Source organism: Oncorhynchus keta, chromosome 35 (genome assembly GCF_023373465.1).
Source record: "Oncorhynchus keta strain PuntledgeMale-10-30-2019 chromosome 35, Oket_V2, whole genome shotgun sequence".
Lineage (NCBI taxonomy): Eukaryota > Metazoa > Chordata > Actinopteri > Salmoniformes > Salmonidae > Oncorhynchus > Oncorhynchus keta.
Genome location: NC_068455.1, coordinates 37,541,483 through 37,559,046, shown reverse-complemented (window position 1 = coordinate 37,559,046; position 17,564 = coordinate 37,541,483). Strand labels below are relative to the sequence as shown.

The 17,564-nt window shown below is 46.0% G+C and overlaps 1 protein-coding gene and 1 long non-coding RNA gene across 2 annotated transcripts in view; one reads left to right on the top strand and one right to left on the bottom strand.

The window, feature by feature from the left end:
• Positions 1–5,106: 5,106 nt before the first annotated feature.
• Positions 5,107–17,564, top strand: part of LOC118368464 (rab3 GTPase-activating protein non-catalytic subunit) — a 29,304-nt gene continuing 16,846 nt past the window's right edge. Inside the window, exons 1-19 of the mRNA XM_035752587.2 lie at positions 5,107–5,521; positions 6,391–6,473; positions 10,484–10,604; positions 10,738–10,819; positions 11,352–11,399; positions 11,497–11,572; positions 11,664–11,765; positions 11,873–11,972; positions 12,942–13,040; positions 14,036–14,184; positions 14,350–14,429; positions 14,720–14,809; positions 14,984–15,123; positions 15,293–15,482; positions 15,570–15,713; positions 15,847–15,929; positions 16,039–16,103; positions 16,201–16,291; positions 16,374–16,501. Of these exons, the coding sequence (XP_035608480.1) occupies positions 5,413–5,521; positions 6,391–6,473; positions 10,484–10,604; positions 10,738–10,819; positions 11,352–11,399; positions 11,497–11,572; positions 11,664–11,765; positions 11,873–11,972; positions 12,942–13,040; positions 14,036–14,184; positions 14,350–14,429; positions 14,720–14,809; positions 14,984–15,123; positions 15,293–15,482; positions 15,570–15,713; positions 15,847–15,929; positions 16,039–16,103; positions 16,201–16,291; positions 16,374–16,501 (1,980 nt within the window). The 5' untranslated portion in view covers positions 5,107–5,412. The remainder of the gene's footprint in view (positions 5,522–6,390; positions 6,474–10,483; positions 10,605–10,737; positions 10,820–11,351; positions 11,400–11,496; positions 11,573–11,663; positions 11,766–11,872; positions 11,973–12,941; positions 13,041–14,035; positions 14,185–14,349; positions 14,430–14,719; positions 14,810–14,983; positions 15,124–15,292; positions 15,483–15,569; positions 15,714–15,846; positions 15,930–16,038; positions 16,104–16,200; positions 16,292–16,373; positions 16,502–17,564) is intronic.
• LOC127915964 (uncharacterized) lies at positions 6,520–10,467 on the bottom strand. The gene is made up of 3 exons (XR_008093149.1): positions 7,426–10,467; positions 7,081–7,333; positions 6,520–6,827 (listed from the first exon to the last, which is right to left on the bottom strand). It is a non-coding gene; the product is annotated as an uncharacterized LOC127915964 (long non-coding RNA).

Genomic DNA, 17,564 nt, shown 5'->3' with positions numbered 1-17,564 from the left:
GATTTTCGCTATGTCGAAAATCTCTTCACAGCCATTTTTCAATCTGTATAGCACAGCTGTAAAAATGTTGGTCCTAAAATTAAACTAGTATACATTCTTATTTATCACAATTTTCTTTAAACAATTTTGGTCTTTAATGCAGGGCCGAAAGACAAGTTCCTGACTTTCTCCCCCTTCCTCTTGCCTCTTCCATTTTTGTGGTAATGCTGCAATTCGTTGGATGTCATTTTGGATAGAGCAGACATTTACATATATTTGCTACATGTGTGACATAACTCCAACACTCCTTTTTATAATATCATTTACAAAGACTATACCATTATAAAACATTGTTTTGATCAATTATTATATTTGAGTTTAACCATAATATTTGTTGTAATATTTGTTCTGTCTTTTCTGGTGGATTAAACTGAAATTGCAACCAACTTTTTCTGGCTTGTTTAAAAAAAATGGCAAAATTTTGGAGACTATTTCATTTTCAAACAACCGAAAGTTAGAGGTTGTAATCTGAATAAAGGGAAAAAGGCCATTCTTGAACATGGGATGAGCCATTCTTACTAATCTGCTATAGAACCAATTTGGATTTAAGTATAGCTTTTCTTGACGGAAGCCTTTAGTGAGAGGTCTAATACTTTAATATTGAATAATATCTGTCCTCTCGCCATTCCAAATAAAATTGAATATTTTTTGCTCATATCATTTAAAAAACAAGTCGTTAGGTGTAGGCAGGGCCTTAAGCAAAACAAGAGGTTAGAAAAATGATCTAGATCCTCTATGAGGCTATGGAGGGATCCAAATGGTGTATTTAGAAGAAACTGGAATCATCAACGTACAATGACACCTTTGTTTTTAAACCCTGGATTTCTAGCCCCTTGATATTAATAGCAAACATTTCGATGGCCTTAATAATATATTGGTGTGCCGGTAGCGGACAACCTTGTTTTACCCCTCTTGACAGTTTAATACTTTCTGAGAAGTAGACATAATTTACTATTTTACACCTTGGGTTACTATACATAACTTTAACCCATTGTATAAGAGATTCTCTAATACTGACATATTTCAGGCATTTATATATACATTCCAGTCACACTTTATCAAAGTCAGCTTTGAATACCAGGTCTGGTTTCCCAGATTGGTCATAGTGTTCTATTGTTTCCAGTACTTGTCTTACATTATCTCCAATGTATCATCCATGTAAAAAACCTGTCTGATTACGATTATAAATATCCAACAATACCTTTTTAATTCTATGCGCTATGCATTTTTCTTGAATTTTTGTGTCACAACACTGAAGTGCAAGGGACCTCTGTTTTTTTTTTTAAATGGACTGGATCTTTATATTTAGCACCTGGGGTTTGTTTCAGTAATAGTAAAATCAGACCTTCTGGCGTATCTGATAATCTACCATTTTTATAGGAGTGGTTAAAACATGCTACAGTAATAATGGTCCTCTGAGTACATCAAACAAGGTTTGATATACCTCAACTGGTATGCCATCCAGCCCTGGAGTTTTCCTGGAAAATTCAGGCCCCTTTACTTTTTTCACATTTTGCTACGTTACAGCCTTATTTAAAAATGTATTACAATGTTTTTTTCCTCATCAATCTACACACAATACCCTATAATGACAAAGCAAAAACAGGTTTTTAGAAATTTTTGCTTATTAAAAAACTTAAATGTCACATTTAAATAAGTATTCAGACCCTTTACTCAGTACTTTGTTGAAGTATCTTTGGCAGTGATTACAGAGTGGGGAGTTTCTCCCATTCTTCTCTGCAGATCCTTTCAAGCTCAGTCAGGTTGGATGGGGAGCGTCGCCGCACAGCTATTTTCAGGTCTCTCCAGAGATGTTTGATCGGTTCAAGTTCTGGCTCTGGCTCTGGCTCTGGCTCTGGCTCTGGCTCTGGCTCTGGCTCTGGCTCTGGCTCTGGCTCTGGCTCGGCCACTCGAGGACATGAAGAGGCCTGTCCCGAAGCCACTTATGCGTTGTCTTGGCTGTGTGCTATGGGTTGTTGTCCTGTTGGAAGGTGAACCTTCGCCCTAATCTGAGGTCCTGTGTGCTCTGGAGCAGGTTTTCATCAAGGATCTCTCTGTACTTTGCTTCGTTCATCTTTCCCTCAATCCTGACTAGTCTCCCAGTCCCTGTCGCTGAAAAACATCCCCACAGCATGATGCTGCCAACACCATGCTTCACCTTAGGGATGGTGCCAGGTTTCCTCCAGACGTGAGTGACTCTTTGCATTCAAGCCAAAGAGTTCAAACTTGGTTTCATCAGATCAGAGAATCTTTTTTCTTATGGTCTTTGAGTCGTTTAGGTGTCTTTTTTGCAAACTCCAAGCGGGCTGTCATGTGCATTTTACTGAGGAGTGGCTTCCATCTGGTCACTCTAAGGCCTGATTGGTAGAGTGCTGCAAAGATGGTTGTCCTTCTGGAAGGTTCTCCCATCTCCACAGAGGAACTCTAGAGCTCTGTCATAGTGACCATCAGGTACTTGGTCATCTCCCTGACCAAAGCCCTTCTCTCCAATTGCTCTGTTTGGCCGGATGGCCAGCTGTAGGAAGAGTCTTGGTGGTTCCAAACGTATTCCATGTAAGAATGGAGGCCACTGCGTTCTTGGGGACCTTCAATGCTGCGTTAATGTTTTGATACCCTTCCCTAGATCTGTTTCTCGACACAATCCTGTCTCGGAGCTCTACGGACAATTGCTTTGACCTCATCGCTTGGTATATAGACCTTGTATATACAGCCTTTCCAAATCATGTTCATTCAATATAATTTACCACAGGTGGACTCCAATCAATTTATAGAAACATCTCAAGGATGATCAATGGAAACAGGATGCACCTGAGCTCAATTTCAGCATCTCCAATCCAAAATTACATCTAGAATCGGTTTCCTATTTCGCAACAAAGCCTCCTTCACTCATGCCACCAAATATACCCTCGTAAAACTGTCTATGCTACCGATCCTTGACTTCGGCGATGTCATTTACAAAATAGCGCCCAACACCCTACTCAGCAAACTGGATGTAGTCTACCACAGTGCCATCTGTTTTATCACCAAAGCCCCATATACTACCCACCACTGCGACCTACCTGTATGCTCTCGTTGGCTGGCCCTTACTACATATCCGTCGCCAAACCTACTGGCTCCAGGTAATCTATAAGTCTTTGCTAGGTAAAGCCCCACCTTATCTCAGCTCACTGGTCACCATAGCAACACCCACCCATAGCACGAGCTCTAGCAGGTATATTTCACTGGTCATCCCCAAAGCCAAAACTTACTTTGGCCAACTTTCCTTCCAGTTCTCTGCTGCCAATGACAGGAATGAATTGCAAAAATCTCTGAAGCTGGAGTCTTATTTCTCCCTCTCTAACTTTAAGCATCAACTGTCAAAGCACCTTACTGATCACTGCTCCTGTACACAGCCAATCTGTAAATAGCACACCCAACTACCTCATCCCCATATTATTACTTACACTCTTGCTCTTTTGCACCCCAGTATCTCTACTTGCACATCATCATCTGCACATCTATCACTCCAGTGTTAATGCTAAATTGTAATTATTTTTGCCTCTATGGCCTATTTCTTGCCTACCTCCCTACTCTTCTACATTTGCACACACTGTACATAGATTTTTCTATTTTTATTTTGTGTTATTGACATTACGTTTGTTTATGTGTAACTCTGTGTTGTTGTTTTTGTCACACTGCTTCACTTTATCTTGGCCAGGTCACAGTTGTAAATGAGAACTTGTTCTCAACTGGCCTACCTGGTTAAATAAAGGTAAAATAAAAAAAAAATGAGTCTCATAGCAAAGAGTCTGAGTACTTATTTCTGTTTTATATTTTGAAATAAATTTGCAAACATTTCTAAAAAGCGGTTTTCGCTTTGTCGTTATATGGTATTGTCTGTAGATGGCTGAGGATTTATTTTTTAAATCCACTTTAGAATAAGGCTGTAACATAACAAAATGTGGAAAAAGTCAAGGGGTCTGAATACATCTGAAGGCACTAGCAATAGGCTATAATACAGAGACCTACATATATCACACACACCCAACTCTCTTATACCTTCCCAGTCATTGCAGGTATCTAACTGTATGTTACATCACAATACAATGCAACAGAGCAACAAACCATAAGTCCAGAGTTAAATATGCAAAATGTACTGCATTTCAACTGAGTTGCTACTCTTTAATGGCCACAAAATGATCAGTGATAAGTGAATTGTTGTGCTTAACGTTTGCTTAAACTTTTGAAAAATGAGCCATTTTAATGATCTGTTTAGATTTCTGTGCTTAGACTTGTGTAAATGTACCACATACTTGAGGACATTGCTCTAACTTCATAAAACAAAATGGTAATATATTTATCTTTTAATCATGTTTATTTCCTTCCTTATTTCCTTTCCTTCCCATCTTATGAAAACTGCACTTCAATTGAAAAGTTGTCCATCGTGGCCCATGTATTTGTGTAAATATAACCTAATCGGTCTCATATGAAAAACAAAAATTCTGATTGGGCTCCTGAGTAGAATGGATCACCCTTTTTAATTTAACACAATGTACAGGAAATTGTGTACGGTGCCAAAGGCCATGTATATCCAATATGAAAAACATACTGCATTAAAGCTGATCCCCCACAAAACAAATTGAAATCAGAGTGCCGTTTAACTGCAGTATGCTGCAAATACTGCATCCAAAATAACACAGTTTTTTTACTAGAGTAATTTTGCAGTATAACTGCAGTTATTCTGCAATTACTGCATCCAAAATACCACAGTTGACTGCAGTTACTACACGTTTACTGCAGTTTCAAAACTTCAATGTTTTTATAAAATAATAAATTATAGGAGTAGACCTACACACACAACAAAACATTATTGACCATTTAGGCTTGAAAAGAAGAAGAAAACTCACAAAATATCTTATAGAAATACTTTACATTATTGTTTGTATGATAACGTGTACAAAATGTATTATGATAATTGTGCACATTTTCCATCATTTAAAAAAAAAACGTATTATCAATTTACAAAGCATGCAGGACGGGACTCTTATTCTGAAGTAGCCTATTCCAAAAATCAGTGACCTGAAAGTTATTCTTGCCTGTTTCACAACGATATATGTCGTCACCAAAACACTTCAAGTAAAGAGTGGAAACGGTGCAAATAGTAACGAAAACCACTGACAGCAACAGCCTGTACACTTCATTTTCTACCGATATTCCTGGGAACGTTACAGATATCAACACAACGTTTCGCCGAGGACTCTAGTCTTGTCTATTGTATAGATTAGTGAAAACTTAATCGTACTGCAACGTTGTTTCCCCCCCTGTTGGACTGTAGCTGCTAGCTAGCCTAGCTGGCTAATTCCCTGTATCCGTTCTGGTCGGGACTGCATCGAAATGTCCTGCTGCCTGTTCGAGTACTGTCGGGTCCAAGAACTCAAAGCAGTCCGGGAGTTCTTGTTCCAGAGCCAGCAAAACAACCATTCGTCGGCGGACAAGAAAGGAGGTAGCTAACGCTCAGCTCTGGGAGAGAGAAGTTGCTGTTTATAACCAACTTGTGTGCTTGCTTTTCAAAAAGAGACTGCAAACGTTAATGTTTTAGCTATGGGCGAAGTCACCTATCGTCTCGTGTCTGCAGAATTTGCCAGCTCTCGAAGTCGCACTTTTTGTTCGTGTTCTAGATGTTAGAAATGCCAGGGGCACGGAATGTAAACAATGCATCTCTTTAAATCCTTGGCCTGTCACATAATGAATAATATAATTCGAGATTATAGCAGTTAATATGCGCAAGGTGTAGTGATTGTGAGCCGGAGAGTTGCTTCGCTCCGCAGTGACAGCGGGATGCAGACAGGGATGGAAAGAAATAGGGGGGAGGAGGGGAGTTTTGCCCTTTGTCGTATGCAATGAGTCATCCTACAGGAGGGCATTTTAACAGATTACTGCATGATACTGGACAAAAGAAGACACGCACACAATCCACATGCATGCTCTTAACCCTGAGCCTGTGTGCATGCATGTTTCAGTAAGACCATAGCAACAGGCGTCTCCTTGGCCGTCAATAGGAGTTCTGTCAATAGCTCTCCTCCCACTCATTGATATTTATAGCATCTCTAACTTCATCCATTTTCTCTCTTGGGTCAAGGGAATTCTCTTGTCCTTCATGCTCTTCTCTCTCTCTCTCTGCTTTCTCTGTTAGTTTGAAATAAGAGCGTCTGCTAAATGACTTAAATGTAAATGTTGTACAAGTGTGTGTGTGTGTGTGTGTGTGTGTCATCACCTGGTCTGAATAAATGTTCAACGTTATAGCTTTTAAAACTGACAATTGATTCTGTATTGCACCTTCAAATAATTTGTGATTTCCTTTCTACCCCTCAGAGAATGAGCTGGCCTGGGATGACTCCAACTGGGGGTCATGGGATAACCCTGAGGCCAAAGAAGTTGGAAGTGGGGAAACCACGGTCAGTTTGTCTGTCTCTTACACTCTTGTTCTCTGTAGTGGCGATTCCCTATGAGAAGCCACTGGCACAGGAGAGAGCTATCCATAACATGTCCTCAAATCAGGTTTCCAAACGTTGAGCTTTTTGGCTGAAGTTCCAATTTATTGCGCATATATAAATAGCTTAAACACATTCCTATACTAAAGGTGCAGAGATGCATTCTATAAGCTGTATCTGTGATCCGGTAACAACTGTACGTGCTCTCCTCTCACCTCTGCTAACCCTGCGCTATCCCTTCCCGGTCACCTGCGCTATCCCTTCCCGGTCACCTGCGCTATCCCTTCCCGGTCACCTGCGCTATCCCTTCCCGGTCACCTGCGCTATCCCTTCCCGGCTACCTGCGCTATCCCTTCCCGGCTACCTGCGCTATCCCTTCCCGGTCACCTGCGCTATCCCTTCCCGGTCACCTGCGCTATCCCTTCCCGGCCACCTGCGCTATCCCTTCCCGGCCACCTGCGCTATCCCTTCCCGGCCACCTGCGCTATCCCTTCCCGGCCACCTGCGCTATCCCTTCCCGGCCACCTGCGCTATCCCTTCCAGGTCACCTGCGCTATCCCTTCCAGGCCACCTGCGCTATCCCTTCCCGGTCACCTGCGCTATCCCTTCCCGGTCACCTGCGCTATCCCTTCCCGGTCACCTGCGCTATCCCTTCCCGGTCACCTGCGCTATCCCTTCCCGGTCACCTGCGCTATCCCTTCCCGGTCACCTGCGCTATCCCTTCCCGGTCACCTGCGCTATCCCTTCCCGGTCACCTGCGCTATCCCTTCCCGGTCACCTGCGCTATCCCTTCCCGGTCACCTGCGCTATCCCTTCCCGGTCACCTGCGCTATCCCTTCCCGGCCACCTGCGCTATCCCTTCCCGGCCACCTGCGCTATCCCTTCCCGGCCACCTGCGCTATCCCTTCCCGGCCACCTGCGCTATCCCTTCCCGGTCACCTGCGCTATCCCTTCCCGGTCACCTGCGCTATCCCTTCCCGGTCACCTGCGCTATCCCTTCCCGGTCACCTGCGCTATCCCTTCCCGGTCACCTGCGCTATCCCTTCCCGGTCACCTGTGCTAACCCTTCCAGGCCCTTCTAGGTCACCTGCGCTAACCCTTCCAGGTCACCTGAGCTAACCCTTCCAGGCTACCTGCGCTCACCCTTCCAGGCCCTTCCAGGTGACCTGCGCTTACCCTTCCAGATCACATGCGCTTTCCAAACACCTGAAAGTACCACGTTCATCTCTACAAACAATAGTACGCAAGTATAAACACCATGGGACCACGCAGCCGTCATACCGCTCAGGAAGGAGGCACATTCTGTCTCCTAGAGATGAATGTACATTGGTGCGAAAGTGCAAATCAATCCCAGAACAATAGCAAAGGACCTTGTGAAGATGCTGGAGGAAACAGGTACGAAAGTATCTATATCCACAGTAAACAAGTCCTATATCGACATAACCTGAAAGGCTGCTCAGCAAGGAAGAAGCCACTGCTCCAAAACCGCCATAAAAAAGCCAGACTATGGTTTGCAACTGCACATGGAGAAAAGTCCTCTAGTCAGATGAAACAAAAATGGAACTGTTTGGTCATAATGACCATCGTTATGTTTGGAGGAAAAAGAGGGAGGCTTGCAAGCAGAAGAACACCATCCCAACCGTGAAGCTCAGGGGTGGCAGCATCATGTTGTGGGGGTGCTTTGCTGCAGAAGGGACTGGTGCACTTCACAAAATAGATGGCATCATGAGGTAGGAAAATTATGTGGATATATTGAAGCAACATCTCAAGACATCAGTCAGGAAGTTAAAGCTTGGTTGCAAATGGGTCTTCCAAATGGACAATGACCCCAAGCATACTTCCAAAGTAGTGGCAAAATGGCTTAATGACAACAAAGTCAAAGTATTGGAGTGGCCATCACCAGTGTTTGACCTCAATCCTATAGAACATTTATGGGCAGAACTGAAAAAGTGTGTGCGAGCAAGGAGGCCTACAAACCTGACTCAGTTACACTAGCTCTGTCAGGAGGAATGGGCCAAAATCCACCCAACTTATTGTGGGAAGATTGTGGAAGGCTTCCCAAAACGTTTGACCCATGTTAAACAATTTAAAGGCGTTGCTATCAAATACTAATTGAGTGTATGAAAACTTCTGACCCACTGGGAATGTGATGAAAAAAATAAAAGCTGAAATAAATCATTCTCTCTACTATTATTCTGACATTTCACATTCTTAAAATAAAGTGGTGATCCTAACTGACCTTTGACAGGGAATTTTTATTAGGATTAAATGTCAGGAATTGTGAATATTGTGAATTTAAATGTATTTTGCTGAGGTGTATGTAAACTTCTGACTTCAACTGTATACACAACACATAAACAGGCCAAACCGTCTCCAACACTCCTTCTGTCCAGCTCTCTCCCAGTAGTCTTTCTTATAAAATAACGTCAGGGTTGTTCTGGATCAAAAAGGGCAATGGCCTTGGTCTGCCAGGTGGCGCAGCTAAATTGTAGGGAAGATTTTAGAAGCCCCCATCTTGGCGGTGTAGAGACAGTTTAGCAGTTTTAAAGCAAATTTCCTGCAATTCTACACACTTTGCCATGGAACTGAGAGAAAATGTTGCAGTTTTAAAGCTAATTTCCTGCAATTCTATGCATTTTATAACAGAGAAGGCTGTTCATTTACTCAAACATAATAACAAAAGCAATACTACTAAATGTATTGCTTTGGGCATTTTCACTGCCTGTCTAGATTTTATTTTGGTGATTGTTAGTTCTCGAAGATTATATTATTTTAAATAATACACTCCCTTAAGTGGTTTATTAGGTACACCACCCTGTTCACGAAAAACGTTTCACTCCTACAGACAGTGAGTCACGTGGCTGTGGCTTGCTATATAAAGCAGGCAGACAGGCATTCAGTTACTTTTTGATTGACATTAGAATGGGCAAAACAAGTGACCTAAGCGGCTTTGAGTATGGTATGATCGTCTGTGCAAGGCAGCACCGATATTTTTATTTTATTTTTCCTTTATTTAACTAGGCAAGTCAGTTAAGAACAAATTCTTATTTTCAATGACGGCCTAGGAACAGTGGGTTAACTGCCTGTTCAGGGGCAGAACGATATCTCAGAATTGTCTGGCCTCCCGGGCTTGTCACGCACGACCGTTGTCTAGGGTTTACCGAGAATGGTGCATGAAACAAAAAACAGCCGGCCCACGGCAGTCTTGTGGGGGTGAAAACGGCTTGTTGATGAAAGGTCAAAGGAGAATGGCAAGAATTGTGCAAGCTAACAGGCGGGCCACAAACAGGCAAATAACGGTGCGGAACAACAGTGGTGTGCAGAACGGCATCTCGGAACTCGTCAGTCCTTGTCACAGATGGGCAAACGACTACACTGGGTTCCACTTCTATCTGCTAAAAACAAGAAGAACTAGCTTCAGTGGGCACCCGATCACCAAGACTGGACAATTTAGGAGTGGAAAAACATTGCCTGGTCTGGCAAATCCTATTTCCTGTTGTGTCATGCTGATGGCAGTCAGGATTTGAAGTAAGCATCATGAGTCCATGGACCCATCCTGTCTGGTGTCAATGGTACTCGGGGGTGTAATAATGTGGGGAATGTTTTCCTGGCACACGTTAGGCCCCTTGATACCAATTGAGCAATGTTTCCAAGCCCCAAATAATTAATTATGTTCTGGCTGCAAAAGGGTGGTCTGACCCAGTACTAGATGGGTGTACATAGTTTATATCTGGTTTTAGTTGTTTAAGTTTACACTGAAAGCGTTTTTCAATCCCAAATGTTTTATTATTTCACTGTTTGGAAAAAAACAAACAAAAAAATGTTTAGGCGGCCCGCCCAAGGATTACAATGGCAGAAAAATCCCTAAAAATCCTTCATTATGCCTTTTTGTCCTGTGCACAAAAATCAGATGGCACTCTTCCATAGCCGTCTGTGATCTCTGAGGATTGGTCCTGTTGTGGTGTGTTCCTCAGGGGGTGGAGGAGGACACTGCAGCAGTCAGCGCCCTCTGGCTGCAGGACTGTGTGGTGTCTCTGTCTCCCTGCTCAGACCTGATGGTCGTCGCCAAAGGCAGCAAGGCTGTGTTTCTCTCAGGTATGTCTCCCAAAACACAGACGCTCACGTTTAATGTACACACACACGCACGCACATGCACAGACATGACACAGACACACTGCTGTTGATTGTGAGGGGGATGTGTGTTGCCTTTTTCTCTCGTCTCCGACAGCGAGGTGGCAAACAGATGACGGAGGCAGAGAGGGGATGACGCTGGCTGTGTCCTGGAGTGGAACTCTCAGCACCAACGAGGGGTGAGAGAACAGTGCGAGGAGGGGTGGTAGAATCCGGGGGATGAGAGGGAGGAGGGGAAGAAACATGGGCGTGGATGGATGAGACAGGGGGAGAGAACAGGGGGAGGAGGGGTGGGAGAACCCGGGGGGGACGAGGGGTGGGAGAACCTGGGAGGAGGGAGGAAGAAACATGGGGGTGGATGGATGAGACAGGGGAGAGAAACAGGGGGAGGAGGGGAAGAAACATGGGAGAACCCGGGGGGGAGGGGTGGGACGAGAGGGAGGAGGGGAAGAAACATGGGGGTGGATGGATGAGACAGGGGGAGAGAACAGGGGGAGGAGGGGTGGGAGAACCCGGGGGACGAGAGGGAGGAGGGGAAGAAACATGGGGGTGGATGGATGAGACAGGGGGAGAGAACAGGGGGAGGAGGGGTGGGAGAACAGAGGGATGAGGGAGGTGGGGAAGAAACACGGGCGGATGAGAGGAATGTGAGGAGAGGAAAGGACACAGAAAGAAGACGTGATTTCAGATTCACTGTGCGTCTCTCTACAGGGAGAGTGTGAGCAACGTCATCTGTATACCTTTGGCCAGCCAGAAGAGGTAAGCCACCTAATGTGTTCACTTCTGTGCACATATCAGTGTGTATCTTAAGTTTGTTCTATTGCTGAGTATTAACCTTCTCTCCGTCTGCGTTCAGGAGTTCCACGGGTCGACCAGACTGGACATGTATTGTCGTGGGCTTCTCATCTGGCTATGTACGCTTCTACACCGAGGTATAGCAGCATTTACTTCCGTGACCTGGAAGGCAGAATATCATCAGGAGTCTGGCTGGTGTTAATCTAACGGTGGTGTGTGTTTTGTCAGAGTGGGGTCCTACTCCTAGCCCAGCTGTTGAATGAGGACCCTGTCCTGAGGCTCAAGTGTCGCACTTATGAGATCCCCCGCCACCCCGGTGTCACCGAGCAGGTACGACTATGGCACACGTCGAAACACTGACTGCTCTCTGGGCCTGGAGACCAAGGTTCTCTTGGTGACACTTTGTATTTGTGAGTCTCTCTCTGTCTCTGTGTCAGCATGAGGAGCTGAGTATCCTTTACCCAGCAGCCCTGGTCACCATCGACGGCTTCAGTCTCTTCCAGTCTCTACGGGCCTGCAGAAACCAGGTGGCTCGAGGTACTGCTGCATGTGTGTGTGTTTTTGTGTCTGTTTTGTTGAAGTACTATAGTAGCAGGACAGGTATGGTAGTAGTAGTTGTAAAACTAGTTTTAGTAATGCATTAATGGTGCTGTGGATAAGAGCGTCTATTAAATGACTAAAATGTAATTTTTTTAACAGTTTTTGCATTGTCATTTCAGAAAATATCCATAATATATCTGTCGCTAGTAGTGTAATGATAGTGTTTCACAGTATTACTTACCCCCCCAGTGTTGTGATTGGCTGTGGTATTCGCCTATTGATTTCTGCCGCCGGAGAGGCATTTGTTGTCAAATTGGGAAAGCTGTTCTGACTTTGAGACTGTTATCTAGTGGAAATCGCTAAGTCATTTCCTGGTTGCAAAAATTCTACACTGTTCGATCAATTTCAGTTTATCATTGTGCCATGTAAATCTCTGAAATATATTTTCAATAAAAAAAATATATAATTTTTTAAAGCTCATGTTAAGTTACTTTCGGTTTTGGTCCACTAGCTTCAAACAGCTGTACAGAGGGTAGTGCGTACGGCCCAGTACATCACTGGGGCCAAGCTTCCTGCCATCCAGGACCTCTATACCGTTACTGTTATTTTATTGTTGCTCTTTAATTATTTGTTATTTAGATTTTTTATTTTTTATTCTGAAATTTTAATGCAGAAATTCAAAGAAGTCCTATGTTTTAATAGAACCATTTTCTCTATTTGTTGGCTGGGTTCGCCAGAAAGGATGCAGGTACTGACACGCGCACACAAGCTAGTCTTTGACACTTAGCATAGTACCTGTAGTGTGTATTGTAGCTTGAGGTGATATACAGTATACTGGAATTCCATACCATTTACTTTTTTCCTCATCTCCTCTTTCTCTCTGTCTACCCTCTCTTCCTCCAAAACCCTTCCCTTTGTCATTATTCTTAACTTTCTATGTGCATGTCTTCTTCCTCCCCTCCCCAGCGGCGGCAGCAGGCAGTGAGGTGGTCCAGCCTCCTCCTCTGGCCTATAAAAAGTGGGGTCTACAGGACATGGATGCTATCGTAGACCACAGCAGCGTGGGTGAGAGACAGGAGGGAGGGTTGGATGGATGGATGGCTACAGGCAGTGGGAGGGCTGGAGGGGGGAAGGAGGACAGGGAGTGGGAGGGCTGGAGGGGGAAGGAGGATGGACAGGGAGTGGGAGGGCTGGAGGGGGAAGGAGGACAGGGGGACAGGGGGACGGACAGGGAGTGGGAGGGCTGGAGGGGGAAGGAGGACAGGGGGACGGACAGGGAGTGGGAGGGCTGGAGGGGGAAGGAGGCCGGAGGGGAGTGGGAGGGCTGGAGGGGGAAGGAGGACAGGGGGACTGACAGGGAGTGGGAGGGCTGGAGGGGGAAGGAGGACAGGGGGACGGACAGGGAGTGGGAGGGCTGGAGGGGGAAGGAGGACAGGGGGACGGGCAGGGGGTGGGAGGGCTGGAGGGGGAAGGAGGACAGGGGGACGGACAGGGAGTGGGAGGGCTGGAGGGGGAAGGAGGACGGACAGGGAGTGGGAGGGCTGGAGGGGGAAGGAGGACGGACAGGGAGGGGAGGGCTGGAGGGGGAAGGAGGACAGGGGGACGGGGAAGTGGGAGGGCTGGAGGGGGAAGGGGGACGGACAGGGAGTGGGAGGGCTGGAGGGGGAAGGAGGACAGGGGGACGGACAGGGAGTGGGAGGGGGAAGGAGGACGGGGGGGGACAGGGAGTGGGGGGCTGGAGGGGGAAGGAGGATAGGGGGACGGACGGAGGGAAGGGGCTGAGGGGGAAGGAGGATAGGGGACGGACAGGGAGTGGGGGGGGCTGGAGGGGGAAGGAGGATAGGGGGACGGACAGGGAGTGGGGGGGTGGAGGGGGAAGGAGGATAGGGGGACGGACAGGGAGTGTGTGTGGGGGGGGGCTGGAGGGGGAAGGAGGACCGGGAGTGGAGATGAAAGGGGGAGAAGATCATGAAGAATCAATTGGATGGATACTGGTTGAGTGAAAGTGTAGCTATGTTCTCCAGTCTAACTGTGCTCTCTTTCTGTACCTCACTACACAGGTATAATGACCCTGTGTGTGTTTGACCAGATGAGGAATGCGTCTATCCTGGGGGGTTTCCATGCCTCTGTGAAGGGAAGCCTCCCCGCCATGAGTCAGTACATAACTGTGGGGGGAGGACCCTACACAGGCTTTTACTATGCCATAGAGGTGTGTGTTTGTGTCTGGCTGATGTCCATCATTTTCTCACCTCACACATGTTTATTTATATCTGAGAGAAAGTTGTAGTTTATTATCGGCTAAGAAAACAGTCAGCATTTGTTCAGACCAGTTGCTGGGATTCCTGACTCTCCTATTCTCTCTCCCTCCCTCTAGGGCAGCTCTCAGCCTCTCCTCTCCCACGTTGCTCTGGCTGTGGCCAGCAAACTCACATCGGCCTTATTCACCGCCGCCAGGTGTGTATTTCTCAGTGAATGTTAGGCTCGGGCGGTATACCATGTATACCGGGGTATTTTGAAATACCCACGGTATGATTGTCAATACCCTCACGGGGGGTGGGTGCTATGATTCTGCTTATAACCATGAGTTTAAATATCTACGATTTCCTCCAGCTCAGGGCTCCGTCTATGCATTTGGTTTGCCGTGTATTTTTCCTCTCCTTTCCCTTCTGTCTCTTCTCACTCTTTCTTCTGCATTGCCTCTGTACCCCTCCTCTTCCATCTAATTTTCTCTCGCTGTCTCTCAGTGGGTGGCTCGGGTGGAAGAAACAGAATGAGGAGGAGCCAACTCAGAAACAGAAGCCCAAGGTGGAACCGGCCACGCCCCTGGCAGTCAGGTGACAACACGTCCCTTTTATTAGAAGAACTAGGAAATAGTTTCTTCTGCACATTTACTCTGACACAGTCAACTTGCCTAGTTACCTTACCACTTTCACATGTTTTCCATTTCTAAGTGAACTGATTTACCTAGCCCATCCTCACCCTGTCCTTCCTCTCTGTCCCGGCCCCAGGTTTGGTCTCCCAGACTCACGGCGTCATGGGGAGTCCATCTGTCTGTCCCCCTGTAACACTCTGGCTGGGGTCACGGACGACTTTGGCAGGGTCATGCTGCTCGACGTGGGGAGAGGCATCGCCATCCGCATGTGGAAGGGTGAGAGGGAGAGAAATAGTTTCCCTTTGACACTCAACAGTAACAATAGTTTTTTTTGGTTTATTATAAAGACCGCAAACATTGTGTAGGGTTTAGTTTTTGTTGAATTGGATAAAGGCCCTGGTTATACATCTAGTTATAATCTAATTCTGACTGTCTCCTGCCCCAGGCTACCGGGACGCCCAGCTGGGTTGGGTACAGGTGTCTGAGGGGAGGGGCGAGTCCTCCCCGTCCGCGCCCCTCCCACGGCGCCATGCTCAGTTTCTGGTCATCTACGCCCCCAGGAGAGGCATCCTGGAGGTGTGGGGCACACAGCAGGGCCCCCGAGTAGGAGCCTTCACTGTCGGGAAACACTGCAGGTACACACACACACACACACACACACACAGTTCTGATTTACAGCAGTTGTAACCAGTAACCATTCCCTTCTCTTGTGTGTGTGTCAGGTTGCTGTATGCAGGCTTCCGGCTGATGGGGGTGAACAGTGTGACCAGTCAAGGCTGGCAGCTCCACACACAGCAGGTGTGTCTGTTCGACCCTGCTACTGGAGCACTACGCACTGTCACTGTCCCCTTCCATCTGGCCCTCAGGTGAGTACATACACACACTTTGTATCAGGGGTACAATTATTTGAATGTGAAAAGCTATTTCGAACATCGTGGTCTCTCAATTGTCATACATGGCAAAGATACACACGCAAAACAGCGTTGACTCCTGTTTCAGTGATAAGAAGAGTGAGAGAGCAAAGGATCTGCACCTGCTGAAGAGACTGACCACACTACTGAAGAGCAGAGAGTTGGAACCAGGTGAGATGGAGGGGGAACATGAAAAGGTTGAATGAAGGAAGCCCTTTACAGAAATATTTTGACAGGGCAAACGACGAGCTCTTTCTTACCTTTGACCTTCTCTCCTCAGATTACCTGGAGAGCGAGGCCCAGCGTGTACTGCTGGACATCAAACACCCTGCCATTAAGAAACAGGTCAACGAGCACACACACCCAGACACAGATGGGGGGGGTCAGCACACCCACGGAATGTCGTTTCTTATTACTTGCTGCTCTCTGTCCTGCCCTTTAGGCCCTGGAGTGTCTGCTAGCCAATAAAAATGCTCCAGTCTCCTGTCTGACAAACATCACCCGACTCTTACTGGCCAGTCTCAGGGGGAAAGGTACTGTGCGTTTCTGGACATTCATTGAGAATTAATATCAAAACCATGTTTTTGTACAAATGTGTGTGCGTTGTCCCTGCAGACCCTGAGGCGGTAGATGAAGCATTGCTCCAGTTGTGTTCCTCCCAGCTGAAACTGCTCCAGCTCTACACTGACATCCAACAGCTGCACTCTACTGTGGAGGCTAGCACAGATGCACACACTAAACCTGTGAGGGCAGAACCACTACGCATTCACACGCATTTTGTTCTTCTATCCTCGTTGGGATCTAAAATTCATTTCCATTCAAAATCAAATTTACCCTTCCCATAACCCTATCCCGGCAGGTAGCCTATTGGTTAGAGCGTTGGGCTAGTAACAGAAATGCTGGATCGAATCCCCGAGCTGACAAGGTAAAAATCTGTCGTTCTGCCCCTGAACAAGGCAGTTAACCCACTGTTCCCCGGTAGGCCTTCATTGTAAATAAGAATTTGTTCTGAAATGACTTGCCAAGTTAAACAAAGGTTAAATAAATTAAATTGAATCAAGAACCACTTAGCCTTAATTTAATTCTAAACTTAACCCTACCCCCTAAGTTTAAAATAGCCTTGCCCTTGTGGGGATGTGGAAAATGTCCCCATGAGGGAGAATTTTCCTTGTTTTACTATTCTTGTGGGGACTTTTGGGGATTTTGTATTTATTATGGATCCCCATAAAGGCAGCAGCTCCTCTTTCTGGGGTCTGGCAAAATTAAGGCAGTTATACCATTTTAAAAACAATACAATGCATTCATAACAGATTTCACAACACGCTGTGTGCCCTCTGGCACTTACTCCACTACAATATATCTACATCACAAAATCCATGTGTACGTGGGTGTATAGTGCCTATGTTATCGTGCATGTGTTTGTGCCTATGTGTTTGTGCCTATGTTTGTGTTGCTTCACAGTCCCCACTGTTCCATAAGGTATATTTTTTAATGTTTTTTAAAATCTGATTCTACTGCTGGCGTGAGTTACCTGATGTGGAATAGTGTTCCATGTAGTCGTGGCTCTATGTAGTACTGTGCTCCTCCCGTAGTTTGTTCTGGACTTGGGGACTGTGAAGAGACATCTGGTGGCATGTCTTGTGGGGTATGCATGGGTGTCTGAGCTTTGTGCTAGTCATTTAAACAGACAGCTCAGTGCTTTCAACATGTCAATACCTCTCACAAATACAAGAAGTGATGAAGTCAATCTCTCCTCCACTTTGAGCCAGGAGAGATTGACATGCATATTATTAATGTTTCCTCTGT